General features: G+C 33.3%; 1 protein-coding gene and 1 pseudogene across 2 annotated transcripts in view; one reads left to right on the top strand and one right to left on the bottom strand.

The window, feature by feature from the left end:
• Slco4c1 (solute carrier organic anion transporter family member 4C1) overlaps positions 1 to 11,958 on the top strand; it is a 68,779-nt gene extending 56,821 nt beyond the window's left edge. For both annotated transcript variants that reach the window (XM_047556572.1, XM_047556573.1), the window contains exons 10-13: positions 1,874 to 2,064; positions 6,424 to 6,488; positions 8,285 to 8,422; positions 9,896 to 11,958. In XM_047556572.1, coding sequence (XP_047412528.1) covers positions 1,874 to 2,064; positions 6,424 to 6,488; positions 8,285 to 8,422; positions 9,896 to 10,056 — 555 coding nt within the window. In that variant the 3' untranslated portion in view covers positions 10,057 to 11,958. The remainder of the gene's footprint in view (positions 1 to 1,873; positions 2,065 to 6,423; positions 6,489 to 8,284; positions 8,423 to 9,895) is intronic.
• LOC124987364 (60S ribosomal protein L7a-like) lies at positions 3,996 to 4,787 on the bottom strand (annotated as a pseudogene).
• Positions 11,959 to 16,395: the final 4,437 nt, after the last annotated feature.

The raw sequence follows: 16,395 nt of genomic DNA, 5'->3' as shown, positions 1-16,395 counted from the left end.
GGGGGCATGGAGGTAGAAAGGATAGTAGCTTGAAACAGACATTACCTCATGTACATATATGATTACATGACTGATATGATCCTACAACATGTACAATCAGAAAAATGAGAAATTATACTCCATTTATGTATGATTTATCAAAATACATAAATGCAAAATGCATAAATGCATTCTACTGTTATGTATAACTAATTAGAACAAATAAAAAAATTAAATAAAAAATGTATAGACACGAATACCATCCTGCTTAGGGAAATGCTGATGAAAAATCTAACACCCAGATCACATTTGAAGTACTGTCGATTATTTTGATATGTTTAATTTGCATTTGTATTTTTGACCACATGATGAGATAATTACCTTCTTACACAGAAAATTGCCTTCCAGATATCATATAGGAAGAGCAAGTTATTTTGACTCCCAAATATTATCTTTGTCTTGGATTTTTATATTCAACTAGTTCATGGAATAGTTTAAATAGGCTAAATGCATAAGAAAGTAATAGACACCTATGCACATTTGCTCACAGTGGTATTACTCTCATATTTTATACCTGTGACCTTAATTATAAATAGAAACTTCAGAGATAAATGTGTATTTATATAAGAGAGCTATGAAGTTTTATCAGAATGAAAATCCTGTTCTCAGTTTACCCTCTTAAGATTTTAAGTGAATCACTTCATTATTTGATACATCTGATTGCTTAGTGTGTATTAGTTTTGGAGGTCTCATCTTCATATTTGGTTTTCTTGTATCCATACCAGTGGTCTTAAAACTACTTTAGCACTGAAAAAAGGTCTCTGGCCTTTGAAACAATAAAACATCACCTTTTTTGACTTTCCTGACTCTTTTGATGTTGGCTGTGGTTTAAAAATGTGTTAAAAGATTTTAAAGAAATAACTGTGCTTAACCAATTTTTTATTTTTCATTTTATTTATTTGTTTATGTATTTATTCATTTATCTTTTGTGGTCCTGGGGATTGAAGCTGGGAATGTTTTACCACTGAGCTACATTACCAACCCTTTTTATTATGAGACAGGATCTTGGTAAATTGCTGAGATGGGCCTCAAACTTGTGATCCTCCTGCTTTATCTGTATGAACACCATCATGCATAGCCTAAACAACTTTTTATGTATCTGATTTCTTTTTCTACAAAAGCAAACCTTGAAATATTTTTATCATGCTAGTTTTCAATATTTCACATTATTAATATATGTGTGTATATATATATATATATATATATATATATATATATACTAAGTATATATGTAAAACAGTCTGTAAGATGATGACATTGACATGTCTATTGTTTTATTGTGATCAACATATTATGTTAGGAAGCATAGTGTACTTGCAGTAAAGTAATTCCAAAAAGCTCAGAAAATTATAGTTAGAAGGTTATAGTTAAAAGAAGCAAGTTTTATTTCCAAATCTATAGGATGTGTTGGTTCATATTAGTATGGCACTTGTCACAATTCTAGTGTTTGCTCAGTTAAACTATTGTAGATAATGAGATTGTCACTATAGTCTTCGCTCCCTGTAGTGGAAAAGAAGAAAGTTATTAAAGAAATTATGGTCTAATGAAAGCCTAAGGTATGTGAGATCACATAACTGCTATCAATTTGTTTTGTAAATCATGAGACAATATTGGTTACAAATTGAAGTAATGATCATACAAGTCAAATACAGATGATTCTACTTCAAATGTATGGTTTGTTTCTACTTGCTTGATTTTTAGGGTTAATTATGCTTTCTCATCATTATTTATTGTATATGGATTAAGACAGTATGAGTGGGTTTGCGAAGTCTAGAGATTACCTTATTTACAAATCTATTTTCAAAAGAAACTGTTTTATGTCTAACATTTTCAGGTATATTACAACTGTTCCTGTATTGAAAGGAAAGCAGAAATAACACCCATGGCAGGCAGTTTGGTTTTTGAAGCTAAAGCTGGAAAATGTGAAACTCATTGTACAAACTTGCCCATGTTTCTTGGCATTTTCTTTGTTGCAGTTATTTTTACCTTTATGGCTGGTACTCCAATAACTGTGTCCATACTAAGGTATGTATCAGTTGTGAATATACATTTTCTGAGGCAACATGTTGAGTCAAAAGAAAATAGACTCAGTGGCAAATTCAGTCCTTGTCAACTATTAATTCTCTGGCATTGGAAAAGTAACTTCACAGAGCCCCAGATATATGGGGTTTAAATCAGATCATGTCAAAGTATCTTAACTTTGATTAACTGGGATGTATTTGGTTTTAGTTTCTCTGTCTGTTTCATGAAACTTTGTTGTGAGCTGAAGATACATTCAATTTGGGCATCATGGAAATGAAGAGCACTCCCTGTACACCAGAATCAGAATGGCATGCATTCTGCCTTAAGCATGAGGTGCTGTGAAGTAAATCCTCCTGCAGACGGGGTTTCACTTGTTCCTCTTCCTTCTATACTTAGCTTTGCAAAAATGTTTCCTACCTGCCCTACCTTAGACCCACTGACCTTTCTGTATTTTTCCTTGCAAACTATAGCTTTTCCCTTTTCAATATTTTGTTTCATAGTATTCACTTGCTACCTTTTCATGTATTTTTTGATGAAAAAATAATTTTGGATTCTATTCTGAAAACATTAAGTAGTTAAAAATGCACACTACATGGAAGTATTTGGAGAAGAGGAAAATGCTTTTTAAATTTTTTTTGAAAAATTATACAAATTACTTTTCAACTAATTTGTTTTAAAAGACTGGTGTCTTATCTCTCATATGATTTTCTTGTGGTCAACATTGTATCTCATTAATGTTTGACACTTATTACTTAAAGAATTATGTTGAGTCAAGTGGAATTTCAGATTCATATCTAAATCTGCCTCAGATTTTACCCTTATTCCCTAGGTATGATTTCTGTATCAAAGTTAGTAAGAGAGTAAGAATTATGTGCTTTCACCTTAATGATAGTCAAAAAATCAGTATTTTTTCATATAAATGTTAATTTATATTTTTAAAAATCCCATCTTTATTTGTATAATTGACAAATGAAATTTGAATATATTTAAGGTGTATAATATAATATTTTGAAATATATATACACTATGAAATGATTATTCACAAACTAACATACATATATATATCATAATTATTTGTGCCTGTGTGGGGTGAGAACATTTGTCATCTACTCTTAGCATATTTCAAGCATAAAATACAGTATTATTAAGTGTGCATCTTCATCTCCAGAACGTAACTTACCCTGCATAATTGAAACATTTTACCCTTTGACTAACATCACCCTGTTTCCTCACCCTCAGCCTCTGGCAATCATTAATTCTTCCCTATACTTATGTGAAGTTTCTTTTTCTTTTTTTTTTTTTAGTATCTATCCACCTATGAGTGAGATTATATAGTATTTTGTCTTTGTGTGGTTTATTTTCATTAGCATAATATCTTCAAGTTCATCCATATTATAACAAATATCAGGATTTCCCTTGTTTTTAAGGCCGATTAGTATATGTCACATTTTCTTTATCCATTCTCTTAGGTCAAATCCATACGTTAGCTGTTGAGAATACTGCAATGAACACTCTTCAACATAGTGATTTCATTCCCTTCCATAAGCAACCAGATGTGAGGTTACTGAATCACATGCTAATTTTATTTTTAATTTTTGAGTACTGTCTGTATACTACCTTCCATAATGACTGTACCAGTTTTGATTCTTTCTAGTAGTATACAGTGTTTCCCTTTTCTCTAAATCCTTGCCAGCATCTGTTGTCCATTACCTTTTCTATGATATTTAAACTAATAGGTGTGAGTTGATGTTTAATTGTGGGTTTGATAAACATTTCCCTGATGATTCCTTATGTTGAGCTTTTATCCCCCATATTCTTGTTGACCATTAGTATGTCTTTCTTGTAAAACTATATTTTGCTTATTTTTTATTTTTTTTTTTTCTGGATGAAGGACAATTTATTATTTTTATGTACAGAAACCCAACAGTGAGCATTTATCCTAGTTTAGTGGCACGTCATTTAGCCTTTGCCTTTTGGCAATGCGAGCCACACATTTTGAACCCAGGACGTTGCCTCCCCATGACAGATCTCATATCTGTGATTGTAGTTGGTTCTGACAACTTCCACCAGCATAGCCAGAGCTCCTTTGTCTTCCGAGTTAACCTGTGTGAAGACAACTGTGGCTCACGTCTCCTTGTGAACCAGATGCCCCAGCCTGGCCTTCTCCTTGATGATGGCAATAAGGGACTCCATCTTGTGACACAGGGCGGGCAGGAAGACAGCCAGCTCAGTGGAATCCACATCATGTGCAATCACCACCAGCTGAGCCTTCTTGCTCTCCACCAAGGTGGTGTCAGTCTTGACACCTGCTTGAAGGACTGGCAGTCTCTTCGTGGGGATATCCCCTTGCCAGCAACTTTTTTCTCAGCTCGGGTCAAAAGCCCCTGCTGCTTCTCCTGCTTTGTCTCTGGTCTGTATTTGTGGGTGAGCTTTTGCAGCTGGGTGGCTGTTTGATGGTATAAGGCCTGGGTGAACTGGTTAATCTTAGGAGGCTCTTTCAGCTGCTTATAGAATCTACCCTTTTGCTGCTGCGGCCAGATGTAGCAGGGCCATTTTACAAAGCTGGTAAGGTCCCTTTTGAACTGGATGTCCTGTCCGATGCCGAAGTTCTCCGGCCTCCTCTCAAAGACGGGGTTCACCACCCTTTTGGCTTCCTGCTTCTTGACCACGGCAGGGGCAGGAGCCACCTTCTTCCCTTTGACCTTCTTTTCTTTTGGCATCTTGGGCGGCTGGAGGAGCTATTTTGCTTATTTTTGAAATTGGATTCTTTATCTTGCTATTTTGTCGTTTTAGTTTCTGATTTCCTTTCAATGCTAATTCCTCATAAAGTGTAGGGTTTGCAGATATTTTCTTCAATTCAGTAGGTTGTCCCTTCATTTGATGATAGTTTCCTTTGCTGTGTAGAAGCATATTAGTTTGATATAATCCCATTTGTCTATTTTTGCTTTTATTGCATATGCTTTTGGTTTCATACATTTTAAAAAACCATTGACCAGGTGAATGCTAAGTAATTTTACTGTTAGGCAGTGTTTTTTGCAGAAGTTTTATATATTCAAGTCTTGTGGTTAAGTCTTTGATGCATTTTGAATTGATTTTTGCCTATGGTGTGAGATAAGGATCCAATTTCATTCTTTTGCTTGTGAATGTCTGGTTTCTCCAATGCAATTTATTGAAGAAAATCTTTGTCCACTATATGTTCTTGACACCTCGTTAAAGGTCAATTGTATAGTACTTTGTGGTTTTCTATTCTCTTCCATTGTTTGCGTGTATGTGTGTATGTGTGTGTGATGCCAGAATCATATTTTTTCGTTACTATAGCTTTGTACTATATTTTGAAATCAGGTGGTGTGATTCCTTAAGCTTTGTTCTTCTTGCTCAAGATTGATTTAACTGAGCCTTTCTATATAAATATTAGGATTATGTTTTCTATTTTTGTAAAAGATGCTATTGGCATTTTGATAGGAATTGTACTGAATCTGTAGAATACTTTGAGTAGTAGGTATACTTTAATAATATTAATTTTTCTAATCCATGAACATAGGATGCCTTTCCATTTGTGTCTTCCTCAATTTCTTTCATCTTCATTGTTTTTTATATTTTTAGTGAACAAAATTACACTCCTTTGATTACTTTTATTCCTATGTATTTTTTAATGCAATTGTAAATGGAATTGTTTACTTAGGTTTACTTGATTTTTAAAAAATAGTTTATTGTTAGTGTATGAATTCTAAAACTTTACTAAATTCATTTAACTCTAATAGTTTTTGGCAGAGTCTTTAGGAATACACACACACATACACACACACACACCCACACACACACACACACACACACACACGATTATATCATCTGAAAACAGAGAGTACTTCTTTCTTCTCAATTTTTATGGCTTTGATTTCTTTTTTTTTACCTAAGAACTCTGGTTAGGAATTCAAATACTATGCTAAATAGAAATTGTGATACTGTATTCATTATCTCAGAGGAAAGGTTTCCCTCTCTTCACCGTTAATAATGATGCTAGCTGTGGGATTGCCATATATGACAATTAACCCCCGCGTATCTAATTTTTGAGAAACTTTTATAAAAAGTAAGCCTCATTAATAAATGACTCTTCTCCTTTACCTTTGTTAAAATTATAAGAGCTGGTGGTGTTTTTTGGTGTTATTTAGTTCTGATAACACTTTTCTTCTTTTATAATTCCAGAATGAATAAACTATTCATAAGGTCTTTTAAATAGTCTGTTTATTTAAATGAACATTTACATTTATATCAAAATGCTAAACTGATGTAGATATGAACTTGCTCAAAGAGTGATTATGCCATATAACCTTTTTTGGTCTCACTTGCGTTTAATATTTCCAGGTGTGTTAATCAAAGTCAACGTTCTCTAGCATTGGGAATACAGTTCATGTTGCTTCGATTATTAGGTATGTCATTTCATTGGCAAATGTCGGCTATTTTGGTTCATTGAGTTTATGAATTTATTTAGATAGGGTATGTGCCAAGAAAATAAATAAAGTAAAGAGGAAAACTATACAATTGTCATTTAAGAAAGCAGTTTACTAAGGCTCAGGATGTAGCATTGATTCTATGCCACATGATAACATAATGACAACTTTTCCCTTACCCAATTTGTTATTGTCGTTTCCAATCCTATTGCAAATATAATTTTATAAGATGTACTGAATTTACTTAAAATATAAAATAAAACCTTCAACACATAATTTATTTTCTCTTCTTTATCTTCATTTGTGACACTGTTATGTTGCACTAAGAGTGAAAATTAATGAGTCAAAACATCAATAGCAACTCTGGTGTTGATATTGTGACAAACTAAGAACTGTTGGAAGAAATTATGTATTCTAGAGAGTTTTATAAGTTTTCAGATATGGGAGTTTTCAGATGTAGGAAGAATAAGAAAGATAATAAACATAATACCAAGATACTTCATTAAAATAAAAATAAAAAAGAACACTAGAGATTACCTAAACCAACTTTCATATTTTTCTGATGAGTAAATTAAGTTTCTGTAACTATGTAACTATGTAAAACCCATAGTTACAGAATTAATGATGGAAATGAGACCAGGAAAATGATCCCTCTCAGTTCAGTGCAGTTTTGACTTTATCCTGCTACATGTCATGAAAGCACAGACCAGATATAGCCTGAGTCTTTTTCTGAGAAATACTTCCTGAAATCAAACATTTGATTTGTAACAATTGGAAGTGTCTTAACTACAGTCGTCTCTGAGTGTCATTGGAGGATTTGTTCCAACCCCAAAGGGTATCCAGAGATACCAAAATCTCTGGATGCTCAAGTTCCTAATGTAAAATGGCTTAGTATTTGCATATAATCTATGGATTATACTTTAATCATCTCTAGTTTTCATATACTTTAATCATCTCTAGTTTTTTTATAATACATAAAACAACGTAAACACTATGTAAATAGTTGTTATACTGCATTGTTTAGGGAATAGTGACAAGGAAAAACAGTTTGTACATGTTCAGTAAAGATGAATTTTTAAAAAATATTTTCAACCTGTGATTGGTTGGCTCCAGTAATGTGTGTGTGTGTGTGTGTGTGTGTGTGTGTTTAAGAAATACTCCAATGTTTGTTAACATGATACATACATTTGTGTGTGTGTGTACTCATACAAATTCATACTAACTTGTATACACAACAAATGTATTATAGTTCAACAGAATTACTTTTGCATCAATTATGAGCATTTTGATGGGGCTGGGGTTATAGCTTAGTGATAGAGGACTTGCCTTGCATGCATGAGGCACTGGGTTCAATCCTTAGCACCACATAAAAACAAATAAAGAAAATAATGGTATTGTGTCCATCTATAACAAAAAAAATTAAAAGAATAAGCATTTTGATTTTTAAAATCTATAATAGTGAATTTCAAAGGCATATTCATTAAATTATCAAGCAATGAATTAAACTCTTTACTAAGTTAAATTTTAACACAATACATGACAAAGATTTCTATTAAAATATTTTTAACTGATTAGAATATATAATTAGATATATTTATTTTCAAGTATTTTATTTGTGTGTTTATCTTTTTGTCTTTTACATGAATTGATTAACTTGCATCTGGACAACTGAAGGCCCATTTTTATCTATATAAATATATGTATGGCTATGTATATTAAAAACTTGTACAAGCTGTAATCTTTGTCCTTTTGTATTTTGCCTATAATTTTTCTAGGCACTATACCTGGACCAATTATATTTGGTGTCACAATAGACAGCACATGTATTCTCTGGGATATTAACGAATGTGGAATTAAAGGTGCTTGCTGGATTTACAATAATATCAAGATGGCGCATATGCTAGTAGCTATAAGTAAGTGACTTCTTGAAAACTTTAGAGTAAATTAATGTTAAGTCAAAAAATATCAGTGTTGGTTACTTGTATCATAGTTGGTCTGGAAATTTCAGTGCACCCTGATAAACAATCCTATAGTCCCAGGATTGGAGATTGTTTGCCACACTATGTAATGGGAGGCTTCGAATGGAGTCTGCAAGGTTCAGTCTTAATTAGAAAAGTATAATTTTAACTTTCACTATATCACACATTTGTTATTATTTTCTTTTTATATTTTCTTTCACAGTTTTTAGGGAAATATACCCAAAAGCTAAAGGTGAATTTTGAGAAACTCAGGAATGATGGTCATCTAGGTGTTCAGGCTTTGGAAAACACAGATCTGCCGTAGGGTAGTGTCCTTTGGTTATGAGGCATGTTGTAAGAAGATTTTTATAGTTTAGAAGAAGATATATATATATATCTTCTAATATATATATACACACACACACACACACATACATACTAAGTATATTTGTGTTTCTCTTCACCTTTTATGGTCTATGTTGTTATGGTTAAATAATAGTTAAGATTAAGGAAGTAGAGCAACACATCTAGTATGTATTAGTATGATAAATTTATATTTAAATTCCAAAATAACCCAAGGAATTAGAATATTTTAAATAGAGACGTCTTGAATATGTGTATATCTATAAAGTTCCTCTTTCTACAAATCTAGTAATGCTTGTATCGATGAGCATTCCTGATTTTCAAATATACATTTTTCAATAAAATATTAATAATTAGTAAAAAAGAAACCAGCTACTAGAAAAACTACACAGTGAGATTACATTTAATTTATTCTACTGGCACTAACTAAATGCTTAGTACCATGGATGGTGCTAGTTTCTGTTTACCTAGTTGATTTTAAAACCAGAGTTCTTTGAAAACCTATCAAAGCTTATGAAGTAAATCTTGATGTCTCCCATTTTTAGGTGATACAGCAGGGTAAATTTGGGTAAGAATTAAATGTGATATATTTCTGTAGAATATTTTTCCTAAGAACTCCAAAGTTTACTTTTTAAAGATTATTTTCCATTTGGACATGAAAATCCTGCAACTTGATTCAAATTTAAGGATGATAATAGGCTATTTTATCACTGACACTTGGTTGCTTGTAACTTTCTTAAGATAGGATATTGTGTTAAAGTTGTAAATGGAACATGAATTTATTTAATCCTATACAACACTTATTTCACAAAAATGCACACTCATGACCACGAATACAATAATTATTGTACATTTTTATTGCTTAGAAGGAACATGATTGCTAGTTCATTGAGTTGTGTAAATATTTATTTCTGTCTGCCTGGTCTTTTACAATTTTAAAACAATCATAATGCCCATGTAATAATCCGTTGTGAGTTTCATTTCATGAAGAATTTCTCAATGAGCATTAATTTGTGTAATAACTGAAGGGCCAAAGGCATGATTAATCTTTATTTTTCTATTCAGCTGTTACTTGTAAAGTTGTCACCATTTTCTTCAATGGATGTGCAATCTTTTTGTATAAACCGCCACCATCAGGCACAGATGTGTCATTTCAAAATCAGAATGCAGTTGTGACAGCAGTTCCAGTAGAACGGGATCTCAACAAAGCAAGAAATGAAGGGTGAAGAGAAAAAGATTATTTGACAGTTGGAAAATTGACCTCCGTTTCTAAGAACACGCAGTGCCATGGCAGCATTATCTACCCAGTATAGACAGTGGTATTTTAAACACCGATGGTTCATATCAAGAGTGTTTATTGTACATGTATCAACTCTTGATTTTGTTTTAGTACAAGAAGCAGACCTGTGCCTCCAAAGTCCACCAAAGCCTGAAATCACACACAGGCTCACTTATTTTCCACTGTCTACATCAACCAGTAACAAGAAAAACAGCTAAAAATTAGTTTAAAATCTATATTTAAAAAACATGATGGAAAAAAACCTCATCATTAAATTTTTATTTCATTTACAACTTGTTGCACTTTAATTTTTATCTCTGATAATGGAAAAATTTAAGCTAATCAAATTTTTTCTCATGGTTTCTTGGAATTGTGACAGCCCATGAATTTAAAGGCAGCTTTACAATGTAATTTGTCTTCAAATTAATATATTAATCTGGTCTTTATTTTACTGCAGTTAAGTTATTGAACTATTAGAATATAGGTTAGTTATCTTCTTTGTGTTCAAGTATATGAAAAAATTCAGCATAGAATAGACATATGTACATTTCAATTTGATTTCCAGTAGCCAATTTTTGATTTTGCTAATTTTCAATACTTAATTTTTTGCTTCTGTGATAGTATTATTCAATTATATATATTTCAGAAGAAAGAACCAGCTTCCATGAAATGTGCCAATTAGATATAAAAATGTTCCTTAATGTGTTATTGACCAATATTTGTATACTGAATAATTTTTCTTATTTTAAAACCTGATAATTTAGCACATTACTTAGACTACCTAAAATAGGGCCTTGCACATTGTAGATATCTATTATTGTTATTCAATTAAGACATTAAGCCCTGTTCTTTGCTGCATTTAGTATTAAGGTCAAATGTCTCATAAACCTGATAAAATTATAAATGAACTTCATGTATTTTGGTCATATTTATGTCACATTTACCCTGAATACAGAGGAAATAGTTCAAGTCAACAAAAGTAACTTCTACTATTAAAAATTTTCACTGTCTAGAAAAGGCTGGAATGTAACTCCATGGTGGAATGCATGTCTGGCACGTGCAAATCGAAACCTAGAGGTGATTACATTTATATCTGAGTGGTTTTTTTCCCCCCAAATAAAGGTTTTAATTTATTAAGGTTGGTTATCAGATTTCCCTCATCCTTCCTTCCCTAGGGTAGTCTTTTTGCAAGCAAGTTTTAGTAGATTGTGATCAGGATATCACAAGCTGAGAGTAAAGAACTAGTAGGAAGCCAGGAGAAGGACTAGAAATTTGCAGAACTTAATAGATTGTGTTTGGTGGAAATCTGTGATAGATGAGTATTCAGGATCCTAGGAGCACTGATAAGCTGAAATTCAAGGAGAAGAATGGAGATATTAGTAGGCAAGCACACCTGGCTATTAGTTGGGAGAAACAGAAGGTTAAGAAGCAGAGGGTTAGAGTTGCTTAAACGAGGAACATTTAAGCACCAAAAATTAAATCCAGAAAGCCAAAAATTCAGGTATTTGGGAAGTGGGAAATTTCATCAACCAAATATGAGAGAGACAGGGGAATGTATATGTGATACCTCTATGAGACTCTTCCTTCCACCCAGTCAGACATATTCAGATGTTGCTACCTGTTTACCATCAAGGCTAAAGGAGAATTTAGACTGATGTCCTAATATGGACACAAGGGACTGCACAAAAGAGTTTCATTGCGGTAGGCTGATGGCAAATCTGAGACACTCACTGATAGAAATGTGAAATGAGAATAAGAAAGCAAACTATAAAAAGTAACTATATAAACATGTGAGTCTAGGACCATTTAATTTAGGGAGAAGAAAAAAAAATCACCCCATGCATAGAAACAGTTTGATAAACAAGTCATCAAATAATTGGCATTTATAATCAAGGACTACATTGTATTCGGTATACACAGTTTTATAAGATGATAACATTTTAACAGACATTTTAATGAAAATATAATAAACCAATAATTTTGGCCTTTAAAAGGAGTGGGACTCATCATTTATAATATATATTTAGAAAGACTACCTCCTTTCATGATAGGGTGATACAGACACTACTATAATTTATAATTGTCATTTTTACTTTTGTATCCGCCTAGGTTATATGGGTTGGTATGCTACTTCTAGAACAAAATTTTTCATAATATGTGTTTTTCACAATTTGTAATGATTTTAAAGTAAGGTTTAACTTATAAGTTGACCTGTGGAATTTTGTATGTAGTTGGATATATGTCTTAAAACTTTTAACGCTTTTTATTGTCTTAATTGTAGAAAATGCAAATGTAAAACTGTTCTATGTGGAAAAACTGAATACATTTGACTTTATGTAAATTGGAGGAATACATAGATACAAATTTAGATCCATATTCTTTCAAGATTTTTTGTACATAATCATACAAAATAAATGTACATATATTTTATTGAATCAGAATGTTTGTATTAGATTGTTTTATAACAAAGTTTTGGAAATTTTGGTTTATCTCTTTGTGAATATAAACACATTTATGAATGGGAAAGGGAACTTGGTGCACTTTTGAACCTGGTGAATATAATTTAATGAATCCAGTGATTTTTGGTATCTCAACAGATGTATTTAATAAAAAACATTCATTATTAAATATACACCAGAAACATCATTGGGCATGATAGTTTCTATGTGACAGATTGACATATAAGATTTATATGAGTAGGCTACATGTTGCAGATGGTTTATTGTAAAATATCTGAAACTTAACAAAAGTAAGATGGTTTAGAAGGAATATATTTAATCCATCTTAATTTATCAAAATACTCAGTAAAATACTTGCAAAGAAATCATTTTGGACTGTAATGGTTTTTACCTGGTCTGATCCTTCTTAAAATCCCATCTTAAATTTATTTCTCATGGTTTCTTAGTCTTTTCCAATCTGAAACAGTTCTTCAGTCTTTTTTTTTTTTTCTTTTTGTATGTACTTCTTTTCTATTGCTGAATATTAAATAACTCCAAACTTCAGTGACTTAAAACAAATGTTTATTTTACAGTTTCTGTGGGTCAGCAATTCAGGAGCAGCTCTGCTGGGTTTTCTGAGATTTTTCAGGAGTTTACAGTGAAGATGTTAATTAGAACTATAATCATGGAAGGCTTGCCTGGGATGTGATCATGTGCTTGTAAAAACGGGTGCTCTTGTGGCTGTTAGAGAGCCCCATTCCCCAGCCTGTGATCCCCTTCACAGGACCTGAGGTTGTGGCAGGGATGAAAGATAGAAAGGAGAGCGGGAGAACAACCAAAACTCAAATCATAGTGTCTTGTAGGACCTCATATTAGAAGTGGCATATCCCTTCTAAAAACTGCATTCTGTTGACCATTCAGAGAACCCTGGAAATATTATTTGCACATGCAAAGATGCTTCACCACAGCATCTAGATTCATACTAGATTGAATCAACCAGAGAGGAGAACACATCTTTAGAACCCTCCCTATCATGCCTGATACAATGTGGGAGGAAACCACAGAAATGAGAGAATACTAGGAGGCAGGATCACTGGGGTGATCTTGGAGGCTGGCTACCACACAGGATTCTGATGTTTTGGAAAAGGATCAGCCAATTATTTTGTAGAATATCCTTCAGTTTGGGTTTGTCTGATGTTTTTTAATGATTAATACTGATATTATACATTTTTGGCAAAAATTCTATAAAACAGTGCCCTGTTCTTCCCAACACATCTGACTATATAATGACTGTATATGATGAATCTTTGGTCACTTTGATAAGGTTTGTGTTTGCCAGCAATGACTGCTTTCTTTATTTTCCCCTTTGTTTTTAAGAAATATCTCTTGCATAGATACTTGGAGACCATGCAGATATTTTATTTCTCAGCAAACTTTTCACCCAAGTCTGACATTTACTGATGACTCTTACATGCACTTACTCTGTGTTTTGCCAACAAGGATTCTCTATTTCCATCACTTCTTTAGTTTACATTAATTAGCATTCTACTTTAAGAAAGAGCTATCCCAAATAAACTTCCTCAATTATGTAAGTATACTTTTTTTTTTTTAATTCTGTGGAATATTTTTTTTTAATTCATCAAATTGTCTTATGTTTGGTAGTTGGGAGCACTATAAGTTTCATAATTGTTTCTTTGTTTGTTTCATATACACATTGTTAGTGAGCATATTTGCACTCCTTAGCACCATAAGACGTTCCTGACTAGCTGAGCACAGTGCAGCCTGCAATCTCGGTGACTTTGAAGTCTGTTAAGATTGCAAACTTCATGTCAGCCTCAGCTATTTAGTGAGCACCCTGAAACTTAGCAAGAAACTGTCTTAACATTAAAATTTTGAAAAGCCAAGCACAGTGGTGCACTTCTGTAATTCCAGTGGTTCAGGAGGCTGAGGCAGGAGTATCGCAAGTTCAAAGCCAGTCTCAGCGACTTACGGAGACCCTAAGCAACTTGGGGAGACCCTGTCTCAAAATAAAACACAAAAAGGGTTGGGGATGTAGCTCAGTGTTAAAGCACCCCTGGGTTCAATCCTTGGTACCAAGAAAAAAAAGGAAAAAGAAGACTATGGGTGTAGCTCCATAGTAAAGCACTCCTGGTTTCAATCCCCAGTATCTAAATAAATATTCTTGGCTCCTCTGCAAGAGTTAGTAGTTCCTTGTATTGAAGAATGGTTTTTCTCAAATAATATTTTTAATTATAGATAGACACAATACCTTTATTTTGTTTATTTATTTTTATGTGGTGTTGAGGATTGAACCCAGTGCCTACACGTGCTAGGCAAGTGCTCTACCACTAAGCCACACTCCCAGCCTCAAAGAATGGCTTCTAAAAACCAAGATTTTCATGTCAACACACATATTTCAACATCCATTTCTTTTTTTTTTTTCCACATGTGAATATGCATATGGATACCTCCAATTGAGATCTAGTGCCACAAAGTTCATTCTAGCCTTCCCTTTTTAATTCGCAAACCCTTTCTCCAAGAGTGAGAAGCCTGGTTCTCATTATCTACAACACTTATTTGCCCTATATTGCATCATAGGTTTTTTATTGCTCACATGACATTATTACAAATTTAGCATCATAAAGCAATACCCATTAATAACTCATGGTTGTGTTGGTTGAAGTCTAGGCATACTGGTTCTGCAGGTTCCCAGTCCTGTGCTTCTCACGCTGAAGCCAAGGTGAGGTGGTGTGCATTGGTGGAAGGTCAGGAAGTACACACTTGCAAGCTCCTTCAGTCTGTTGGGTGAATTCAGCTTCAGACCATTTCATCAGTAAGGTCAATGTTTCCTTGAGGGCTAATATCTGGAAGCTACTGTTCTTGGATCCTGGAGACCATCCACATTTCTTGACTCATGTACTTCCCTCACTTTCTCATCTACAAAACTAGCAAGAACATGCCAGTCCTTAGGATTTGAATCTCTCTGACCTCCCTTTTTCTTACGCCTTTCTTGCTCCCTCTTTTGCTACATTTTTATGAATTTAGCATGATAACACTCTCTGCTTTTAAGGGCTCGTGTATTTAGATTTACCAATCTAGACAATAAAGGAAAAAGGCCCTATTTAAGGGACTACGTCTTAATCACATCTGCAAATTCCTTTACCACATAATTTACATGAGTATTTCAGTGAAGAGGCCAGGGTCTGAGAATTTTGAAGCATCTTTAGAATTTTGTCTACCATACTTTTATACATAAATAAGTGTATCACTGCCACATATGCTGTAAAGACCCAATTTACTAAGCAGAACATTTGAGGTGGTGGCAGGAGAAGCTATTCAGATCCTCTCCTAAAATGCAATGATGAGGCAAACCTAAAAAAAATTATTTAACTCTTTCAGGACTCAGGTATCAAAGAAAGGCATGTAATAAATTAGGAAGTATGTATTCACCAATAAACCACTAAATTTTGGATAAGAACAGTGGGACTGTGTGGTGTGGTAGCTGGGAATGCTCCAGCATCTTGGTAGGACTGCGTGTGAGGCATAGTAAAAACTAGTAATTTTGGTGGTGGAGGAGGCTGACTTGATTTGGAGTGGAACAGGATAAAACCAAAGGTTCCTGGGCATTTCCCCAAGACACTAGCAATGTAAAAGGTCTGTCTTGCATCTTGCCTGAGATCAAGATGCTGGGAGAAACTAAGTAAGCAGAATTTCCTGAAAAACTCTTCTTATAAAAGAACCAGAAATCTCTGGAGAAACAGTTATTGCTATATTGAAAAATATCTATCCCATCTGCAAAAGGACTCAACAATCATGACAATATTAAAGTCTTCTTTTGAATAATTGAA

This window comes from Sciurus carolinensis, chromosome 6 (assembly GCF_902686445.1).
Source record: "Sciurus carolinensis chromosome 6, mSciCar1.2, whole genome shotgun sequence".
In the NCBI taxonomy this organism is placed as follows: Eukaryota; Metazoa; Chordata; class Mammalia; order Rodentia; family Sciuridae; genus Sciurus; species Sciurus carolinensis.
The sequence above is the reverse complement of the archived record's forward strand: the minus strand, read 5'-3'. Positions and strand labels throughout refer to the sequence as shown.